Source organism: Macrotis lagotis, chromosome 3 (assembly GCF_037893015.1).
Source record: "Macrotis lagotis isolate mMagLag1 chromosome 3, bilby.v1.9.chrom.fasta, whole genome shotgun sequence".
Classification (NCBI taxonomy): Eukaryota; Metazoa; Chordata; class Mammalia; order Peramelemorphia; family Peramelidae; genus Macrotis; species Macrotis lagotis.
The window spans coordinates 293,609,889-293,621,016 of NC_133660.1; the positions used below are offsets into that span (position 1 = coordinate 293,609,889).

Genomic DNA, 11,128 nt, shown 5'->3' on the forward strand with positions numbered 1-11,128 from the left:
TCTGCCCTGAAAGTCAATGGCTAACATTTAGATAGTATTTGTTATGTGCCATTTGCAATTTTAAGCAATTTACAATTATATCATTCTGTTTTTACAATGATCCTGGGGGTGGTGATATTATTATCTTCATTTTACAGATGAGAAAACTGAGGCTAAATGATTTACCCAAGGATATTCAGCCAGTAAGTGTCTAAGGCTCAATTTGAACACATGTCTTCCTCTATGCACTGTACTATTTAGTTACTCCAAATACCAGAGGCTAGAATTGGAGAAGTAGACCATGGAGAAGATGACCAAAGCCAACACATATTTAAAAGGGATTCTAGAAATGGAGAATCTCAGTCATTCATATTAAGACTATAGAGTTATGTAACTCTTTATCTGTACTGATTAATTTGAGATAAACTTCATTTTCGGCATATAAGAAATTTTAAGAAACTAAGACTAAGGAAAATTAATGGGTATGCTTGTTGAAGTTAAGTTCAGTATCTTATTTGATCTTTTATAATTTAGGTTTTTAATTAATTTAATTTAAAATATTCAAATATTTTAGCCCATAAACCATTGTTGGAAGTTGATTCAAAAGTTTAGATTTGCTATAAGTAAATTATATTTCATATAAATAAAAATACTCAAAATAAAAATGTGAATTAAAATAAATTTAATCAATTTTAAACATTTAATTAATGTTTGTTGCATTTGTTGCATTCAAGTTGTAGCTGAACGCAGTTGCCTCTGTAAGCATAATTAAATGATTTCCCCAATTTCATGCAAATTGTTCATAGAAGAACTGGGACTGGAATCCAGGTCTCTTGACTACCAATTAATAACTCTGCTTATCATATCAAAAGTCTTTTTGGAACAGTATATTGGCACATATTTATATCTCCATTTCCTACTTTATAAAGATTTTCTGGAATCTAAGTTAATTCCATAGGCAAAAGAAAAATATTCCTTTTCATTCTCCTCAGACATGAACTTTTATCTTTACCCCCACACCTGAGATGATCTGGTGATGACAAGGTTAGGTGAACCATTTTTCTTGTCTTTGTCTTAATTCAAATAATTCCACCAATTCTCTAGTCAAGTCCAATTAGACAGAGCTACTGGGAAAACCTTGGACTCCAGGGGCTTATTTCACTAAGAGATTCTCAGAGTTCTCTAATAAAGTGACTGAAATAGGCATGACTAGACTGTTAATGGAGATGCCACAGACTGTCTTTACTAAGTTTTCTGTTGCTTGGTAGATATTCATAATCCAGGTCTTGGAAGCTCCAATGGTACCCCTGAATACCACACCCTCAGTATGTCACCTTTTCAAGATTCTCAAGCAGTAAGACACCAAAGGCAGTACCAACATTCATCTGTATGAGGTCCAAATTGAAAGCAGAAATAAAGACTGTGTCTACTGTTCAGAGTCTCTTCTTTCTGGAAAACTTCATACTTTTCAGTTGATACAAAATAGAAGAGAACAGAGGTGAGTTCTTCAAAACTATCTTGGGAAAAAAAGTCAGTCTTCAGATCCGAGTTTGTCCCAGCATGGCTAAGGGAATTAGGAGCAATGGAAGACAGAAGGATAGGTCGCTTCATTCTTTTTTATTCGTTAATTATCTATATTGGGATCCCAGGATTGTGATCTAACGGAAAAGTAGTAATTCTGTATATGCCTCTTATTTTTTTCAAAAGATAAACTAATTCCCAGAGAGAGGAAATTAATTCCCAAGGTCAGAGAGATCATAGGAGCATGGGATCATAGAGTTAGATATGGCAAATATGCAGTTTAAATATTATGTCATTCTGTGTCTATAAGAACAAAGTTCAGGTCTTCCATCTCCCGTTATCTTCTATAGAATAATGATAAGTGCTGACTATGATATGGCAGTATAAATCTGACCTAATGGATCAATTTTTTTTAACTCTTATGTTCATCTAGACAGATTACCTTGAGAAAACTTTAGATAAGCTTCATACATCGGGTTGTAATTTCATCACACACTTAGAGACAGTAGGCAAAGTATATGTCAAAAATCCACTGTGCTACCTAGCTGCCCCTTAAAGGAAGGTTTTTTTTTAATGGATTTTTGATTTGATTGTGCTCTTGCTTAAGGCAGTTAGACTCAATGGCATTTGAATAGAAGACTATGAACTCTAAAATTGTAAAGGATTAACTATAATTGGGAGTGGTAAGGGTTGACATACAACCTGAGGCCAAATCCGGTCTCAGACACTTAATAATTACCTAGCTGTGTGACCTTGGGAAAGTCACTTAACCCCATTGCCTAGCCAAAAAAAAATCTTTCCTTTAAAACTATGGTATTGGAGATTTTCATACCCTTAATTTGTAAAAAAATCCATCTTCCTCAGAAGATCATTAAAGCTAAACTTCAGAATTCTTCTCTGAAAAGGTTTTTTCTTAATTAATCCTCAATCTCTTGGATGGATGACCTTACCTATGGAGATGTAAATGACAAATCCATCAATATCATTTGATCCTGAGTTATTCTCTCCCGCATCTTCCCAAAAATCCTTTGTAGCAAAATACCCAATGACCCTGGAGACATTACACAATGTCAGGGGCTCTTAACCTATAAACTTTGAATATATATTTAATAGTATATATTGAAATTGATGATACATGTTTAGATAATATCATTGCTTTTCTTTATAATCCAGTATATTTTCTTTTATGCTTTTGAAAGTATTATTATGAGAATCAATCATTGAATAAACCTAACTGCTCACAAAGGCCAAAAGACAAAAAAAAAAATCTGAGTTTTTTCATTTTAGGAGGTAGTCGAATAGAGCCCTGGGCCTTAAGTCTGGAATGCCTAACTTCAAATGATCTCAGACAATTATTAGTTATGTCATCTGGGCAAGACATTTAATCTTTAATTGTTTTAATCACTTGCAAAAGAAATGGTAAATCACTCTAGTGTTTTTTGACAAGAAAACTCCATGGATAGAATGGTTAATGAATCAGACACAAAAGAACAACTTCTCACATTTTGGTAATAGCAATGAAGTTCTCAGACTGGGTATCTAATTGTGATGTTAGAAACATGGCCTCTAGAAGGTAGGGGATAGAATCTACATGATAGTCATTGGAAATCACTACTCTCCTATTGTTAAGGCATATCTCTATGTCACACCCAAGTTTATATTGTTCAATTCAAGAAATCATCTGTTCATTTTCTATTTCTGATTTGAAGGCAGAGTAGAAAGAATTGGGGTAGTGAGATTACAGAATTCTAGAAGAAATGTTGGAGGTTATCTAGTCTAGTCCTTCTATATTTCAGGCAAGGAAACTGAGGTCCTGAAAAGAGAAATATTTTCTCTAAATTCATACCGCTAATAAGTAACAGAATTGAAATTACAGTCTTCACTTCCTGACTCTAGATTCTTTTCACATAGACAAAAAGTTGTCTCTCAAAAAAGGAAGAAATTCTTATGGAGTTTTTTTTCTCTTTCCCAAAGAATATAATTGTGTCTTATTCGTGGAAGTAAATGTTACCGTTCATTTCTCATGCAGTTTATGAAAGAAAACCTACTTTCCCCTCTTACCTGAGAGAATTATCAAGTCCATGGCCTTTTATGGTTTTTCTTTTCTTTTACCCTTCCTCTTCTTCTTCAGGTGTGGGGTTTGCACATTAGCTGTAAAGACGCAAAGCTCTTCTATAGGCATGTGATCTTATGTTTCCTTTAACCCTAAAATTGCTTCTGCCCTGTGGAAGAGTTTCTGACAGGTAAGGGCAAATTTAAGTCTCTAGAACATAATATTGCATTCCAAACAGAGGTGGCAGGTTTTAAGGAAAAGTAGCATTTGGGGTTTTGGTAGAAGTTTTGAGTGATATCTGGTACTGATTTCTGTCCACTCGAGTTCTCTGCTGTAGATCCTATGAGCAAAAATATTGTAGCAGAAATAATACTGACAGATGGGTTTAAATGGGTTTAAATATGAATGCCAGTACTTATTAACTATCATGGACAGGGCAAGAACTTATTTGAATTTTTATTTCATCATTTCTAAAAATTAATAGTCTGGATTACAAGCATGTTCATTCATTTTAACCCATAAATATCAAACTAATCCTTTTGAATAACCACGGAGTTAATAGAAAAATTCATAGAGTATTCTGTCATAAAAAATTAGCATGGTGTCAGTCATATATAGACACATCCCAAAGATCTTACTACATATAGGGAATTCTTCCATTTAGATTCTGTACTGAGCATTCCATACAATTGAATTGTCACTTGATTGTTAGTTTTGTGTTTGTGCCTATCCCTCTGTCTTGGGCAATTATTACCTATGGACACTGAATATTTCCCAAACTGATTTAAAGGTAGAGAGCAAGCCAATTGTATTTTAATTTAGAAAAACCTAGCAATGCTGTCAATAACCTCAAGTTTTTTCCCTTTTTTCAGTATTATCTCAGTGCATTTTTTCATGTCTATGACATGGAAACCCACAATCTCAAAAACCTTAAAGTCACGGGAATTCAAAAGGCAAGAGACATTTGGGGTATAATACAAAAAGAGTGAAAACTAAAGGTCAGGAAGATAAGGGAAAGCTGTCATCCAAGGAATGTGTGATAGAAAAAGAGACAAGCTGGTTACATAATGAAGTGAAGGGGTAACAAACAGATCACCTAAACTCTTTAATCCCTTGAACTATTCAAAGACCCAGGAGAAGACCTCTTAACCTTCAGAAATCCCTGGAATGTCATGAACAGAAGTTATATAGCATAAGAAGCAAAGTATTGATCTATACTCCTGTATAAAATCATAAACCCTTTGATGTTTTGAAATGAAATATCAAGATAACAATGCTCCTATTAATGACTTCTCTCATGATTATTTCAAAGAGATCTGAGTAATGGACATGTCCATGAGAGTGATCATTAGCCTAAGTTCCTAGGTATGATCACTTCTGAACTTAATTAAAATTATTTGTTTTATGATAGATTATTCTGTTTCATAAGTTAAAATAGTTAGCAATTATTGCCACTGAGAAAAATTATTACTTATATTGTCATAGTTGCAGTCAACTCTTTGTAACTTTTTTTGACAAAGAATTTTAATTTAATTTGCATAATATTGGGAAAATACAGAAGAATATATATTCATTATTTCATTTGTTCTTAAAAACAATAATAGATCATGATTATATCGTTCATTAAGGTTTACAAAGTTCTCACTATTATCTCACTTTATACATATTAAAACACTATTGTAAGAAAGAGAGTTACTATTATCCCCATTTTGCACAGAATTAGGAAACAGATTTAGAGAAGTCAAGTCACTTGACTTGCCCAAGATCATTCCAAGCACTCCAGATCTTTAATTAGAAGTTGCTAAATATTGTATTATTCATAATAATTGATTTTTTTCTTCTTTCTTTGTTCCTACAATAATATCTCCTTGGACTGGGAGCTCTGGAATTTTGCTATAATATTCCTGAGAGTTTTCATTTTGGCAATCTTTTTCAATATGCAATCAGTGGACTATTTCAATGTCACTGATTCTAGAATATCAAGGCAGTTTGCCTTGATAAATTTTTGACAGATAATGTCTAAGCTCTTTTTGTAATCAAGGCTTTCATTTTGCCAAAGAATTTTTAAATTATCTCTCCTTTCTAGGTCAGTTTTTTTTTCACATTGTCTCTTATTTTTTTTTTTAATTCTTTGGGGTTTTTTCCTTGATTTCTCTTATAGTCATTAGCTGCAATTTACTCAATTCCAATTTTTAAGGAATTATTTTCTTCGGTCAGATTTCCTATCTCCTTTTCCATTTAACCAATTCTACTTTGTTAGGAGCTGTTTTTTTTTTATTTTTAGGTAATTTTTATCTCTTTTTTCATTTATTCAATTTTGCTTTTTAAGACTTTCTTCTCATTGACTTTTTGTACCTTTTACAATTTGGCCAAATCTTTTTTAAAGTGTTATTTTTATCAGTGTTTTCCTTTACCAAGGTTTCTTTATCTAGTCATTGCCTTGTTTTTCATGATCTTCTTGCATCATTCTCATTTCTCTTCCCAATTTTCTCTGCAAATCTCTTAACTTAATTTTTCCATTTTTATTTTTTTCTTTAAGATATTATTTATTTTGAGTTTTACAATTTTTCCCTAATCTTGTATCCCTCCTGCCCCCCGACAGAAGGCAGTCTGTTAGTCTTTACATTTTTTCCATGGTATACATTGATCTAAGTTGAATGTGATGAGAACAAAATCATATCCTTAAGAAAGATAATTAAAGTATAAGAGATAGCAGAACTACATAATAAGATAATGGGTTTTTTCCCACTAAATTAAGTCTTTGGTCTTTGTTCAAACTCCATGATTCTTGTACCTCAGAGATGCTTTAATTTGCATTTTTCTAATAACTAATGATTTAGAGCAATTTTTCATATGAGTATGGATTGTTTTGATTTCCTCATCTATAAATTGCCTTTGCATATCCCTTAACCAATTTGTCAATTGGGGAATGGCTTTTTTTCTGAAAATTTGACTCAGTTCACTGCATATTTTAGAAATGAGTCCTTTGTCAGAAATAATAGTTGTAAAAATTGTTTCCCAATTTACTATATTTCTTTTGATCTTAGTTACAGTGGTTTTATCTGTGCAAAAGCTTTTTAATTTAATGTAATCAAAATTATCTAGTTTGTTTTTAATGATATTCTCTATCTCTTCCTTGGTCATAAACTGTTTCCCTTTCCAGAGATCTGACAGGTAAACTACTCCTTGATCTTCTAATTTGCTTATAATATTGTTTTTTATGCCTAAATCCTATATCCATTTGGATCTTATCTTGGTATAGGGTATGAGGTGTTGGTCAAATCTAAGTTTCTTCCATACTAACTTCCAATTTTCCCAACAGTTTTTAACAAAGAGAGAATTTTTAATTCCAATAGCTGGACTCTTTGGGTATATCATCTAACTTGATTTTTAAAATCTTATTTGAACTCTTCATGACCTAAAACCAATTCATATTTTCCTTAAAGACTTTGGACATAGGAGTTTGGGCTTTGTTATCTTCTTTTGGGTGTTTTGATCTTCCTTGTCACCTTGTCAACTTTCTATGATCAGAATTTTTTTCTTTTGTTTACTCATTTTCCTAATTTATTTATTGACTTGATTTTTAATTCTTTGTTAAAGCAGGGCTGGATGAAGAATTGTCCCAAGGTTCCAGAGTTTTGTGCAGCTGTTTTCAGAGATATTTCTAGGGGTCTGCAAGTTGTCAATTCTTCTAAGGTGATATGATCTAAGGAGAAGTTACATTTACTACTCTCCTGGCCTATGAGTGAATACAAGTACTCTTTTTCTACCCTGGAACTGAAAAAAGGGCATACTGCCCTTTGCCTACAAGTTCTGGTGTGCTGGTGCTGCTCCTCATCCTGATATTGTCACCCAAGATACCACCCAGATCTGAGAATGGGCAAAGCAATAGAGTCCTACTTCAGTACTAGCAAAGAAACCCTTGTGATCTCCTTCTTACCAGGTGTTTGACGCCCTTCCCACTGTTAAGTTGAGAGCTCTAGAAGCAGCAGCTGCTTATTTAAGATGTTCAAAGGGGTCCGGGGAAAGCTTAGGGAAATTGTTGCCTTTCTTTGCATCTTGTCTCTGCCCTAAATAATGTCATATTTAAATAATGACAGAGATGAAAGAAACCTTAAAACATATTATTTCAGAACCTCAAAGTTGAAGGAGACTTTAAAATATTGTACATAGAATTGAGAACTAGAAGGAACTTCCAGCATAGAATGAAGAAGATTAAGGTTATAACCTTTAAAAGACAGAATATCAGAGTTGTGAAAGAATCCTCATATGCAATCAATTGTCAGATGCTATAATGTCTACCTTTACAACATCTCTAGTACATTCCTGCTTCTCTCCTTTCACACTGCCATATATTGGTTCAGACCCTTATCACCTCATACCTGAGCTATTGCAAAGACTGATGTTTGATCTTCCTGTCTAATTTCTATTTCATTTCTTTCTCCATTCAGCTGTCAATTTGATCTTTCTAAAATTCATTTCTGACCCTAACCTACTCTGCCCATTCAATTAATTCCTGGGCTCATTAAACTCCGATTGAAATATAAAATTCTCTCCTTCTGTCTTTCCTATCTTACATCTTACTGCTCTCTGATGACACTGGCCTCCTTGTTTTTCTCTTGCACACAATTCTCCATCACCTAACTGGGCATTTTCAATGGCTGTCTGATATTTCTAGAATTTTCTCCTTTCTCATCTCTAGCTCCCTAGCTTTGTTCAAGTCTTAGCTAAAGTCCCACCTTCTACAAGAAGACATTTCTCATCCTCCTTAAATTTGGGACTCTTTTCTTCTGAGACTATCACCAATTGTATCCCACATTTATCTTGTTTCTATTTGGTTACTTTCATGTTGTCTCCCCTGATGGCAAAATTTTTTGCCTCTCTCTATATGCCCAATATTTAGCACAGGAACTGGTATAGTAAATCCTTAATAAACATCAGATAACTGATTTTTTGGAGCAAAAAATATAGACTACTGCTATTGGAAAAGGAATCAGAACATAGAAAATAGAATGTTTATCCTAGAGAAAATCTTAGACATCATCTAGTGCAAGCTTACCATTAGGTAGATGGGAATGCTGAAGAGATTTAAATATGAAGGGACTTGCCAAAGGTGATCTTTAAAGCTTCTTATCATTCTCCCATTCTAAGATCATAACAGAGAATTTCTTAATTTATCTAGGTTATTCAGGTACTGATTATTCAGCTTAACTTTGTATTCCTCTTTTGCAGATGAAATGTCTTCTCCCAACATTTACCAGCTTAACCAGTCTGGCCCTACTGAATTTGTGTTCCGAGTGTTTTCTACTTCCCCCAAGATCCAGGCCCTCCTCTTCTGCTTCTTCCTCCTCCTTTACATAATGATCCTCTGTGGTAACACTGCCATCATCTGGGCCGTGTGCACTCACACCTCCCTACGTACACCTATGTATTTCTTCCTGTCCAATTTGTCCTTCCTAGAGATCTGTTACACCACTACTGTGGTGCCACTGATGCTCTCCAACATCTTTGGGGCTCAAAGGCCCATCCCATTGCCTGGTTGTGCAGCTCAGATGTTTCTGTTTTGCACCCTTGGTGGGACTGACTGCTTTTTATTGGCTGTCATGGCCTATGACCGTTATATGGCTATCTGCCATCCCTTGCACTATACCCTAATCATGACCCAGAAACGCTGTATCCAGCTCGTAGTGGCTTCCCTGGGCCTGGCTTTTTACCTTGACCTGCAACTCACTGTATTGATTTTCACACTCCCCTTTTGTGGGCACCACCTGGAGATCAACCACTTCTTGTGTGATGCCCCACCTGTCTTACGCCTGGCCTGTGGGGACACTCAAGTGCATCAAGCTGTCCTATTCATTGTGGGGGTCTTTGTGCTGACAGTTCCTTTTGTGCTCATCTCCATCTCCTACATCTTTATTGCCAATACCATTCTACGCATTCGCTCTGCAGAGGGACGCCGGCGTGCCTTCTCCACCTGCTCTTCCCATCTCTCTGTGGTCCTACTGCAATATGGCTGTTGCACTTTGGTCTATATGCGTCCCAGGTCTAGTACCTCAGAAGATGAGGACAGGCAGCTTGCCTTAGTTTATACCTTTGTCACACCTCTGCTCAACCCCCTCATTTATACCCTACGGAATAAGGATGTCAAAGATGCACTGAAAAAATCCATGAGCTGCAAAACAGCCTCTGAAACTCCATGAAGATGAGTTGTAAAGAATTGTAAGATGGTGTTAATAACTAATTCCAATTTCCATAATTTGTACTTGCTGTTATAAAATACTATATGTCTAAGAGTATCATTTACTGGAATGAACTTGAAGGGAAACCAGATGGTCATTTCTTAGTTGCACTATAAAGGAAATATCTTATTTAGATATGGTCTGTATTAAATATTCTTTAAGTTTTCTCCAACCTCTGAAATTCTAGAATCTACTCTCAAACTGCTACATCAGATCTGTTTCCTAATCTGGTGCTAAAATATATTATAGCCACTGCCATGCATATGAATTCTATTTAGATATCTTGAACTTGCTCTGTCTCCATTTTTTGAGTTCTCCACACACCTCACTCTGAGCAAAACTGGGCTGAAAGCATGTAAGAAATTAAAATTGTATATTTCTAGTACATTAGGGAAAATGATAAATCTGTTTCTTCATTTTTTGATGGCCCAGATCTTAGTAAATAATTTCCGTATTAAAGATGGAGAAGTCAATAGTCAGTCAGTCAGACAGTCAATAAACATTTATTCAGCATCTACTACATATTATGCACTATGTTGAGAGTTCTGGAGATAGCAAAAAGAACCAAAAGACATTCCCTGACCTCAAGGAACTCACAATCTAGAAGGTAGAAGGTAAGCAAATAAATAAGAACAATCAAGGTATAGATTGGATACATAAGAAATAATTAAGCGAGTTAATACCTAGAAAACTTCCTATAAAACTAAAGTATCGAATTGGCAGGTGGCAGGGACCACTTCCAAGTTACCTGAAACCAGATTAAAATATGATTTAATTGGGAAAATCAACAAAATAAATAAAAACATAATAAAGTATAGATAATGTTAATTTTTAGTTTCTAAATCAATACACAACATTCAGGATCCTTTTATATGGTTTAGTTGTCCCTTTTCTATTTGAGTTTGAAACCGCTATTATAGAAGATAAGATTTTAGTTGGGACTTAAAGGAAATACCAGGGATACCAGGAGGTAGAGATGACAAGGGAAAGCATTCCTTATGGCAGAAAGTCAGAGAAAGTACCTAGAATCCAAAGATGGAATGTATTGAGTATCAAACCACCAGAAATCCGGAGTCATTAGATTAAAGAACACCTGAAGGGGAAAAATGTGTAAGAAGGCCAGAAAGGTAAAAGGAACTTTTATTATGAAGGGCTTAGATTGTTGAAATGAGGATTTCATATCTTATCCTGTAAGAAATGGGGATTCATTGGAGTTTGATGAAGTGGAAGAGGGGGAAAGGAGGTAACTTACTGAGATCGAGATCTGTTTTTTTAGGAAAATCACTTTGGTGACTGTAAGGAGGATGGATTGGAGTAAAGGGAAATTTAAAATAGG

General features: G+C 34.6%; 1 protein-coding gene across 1 annotated transcript; it reads left to right on the forward strand.

Annotated features, from left to right (window-relative positions):
* The first annotated feature begins 8,790 nt into the window (after positions 1-8,790).
* Positions 8,791-9,753, forward strand: LOC141516721 (olfactory receptor 10Q1-like). The gene has a single exon (XM_074227714.1). It carries the CDS (start codon positions 8,791-8,793, stop codon positions 9,751-9,753), a length of 963 nt encoding a protein of 320 aa, XP_074083815.1.
* The last annotated feature ends 1,375 nt before the right edge of the window (positions 9,754-11,128 follow it).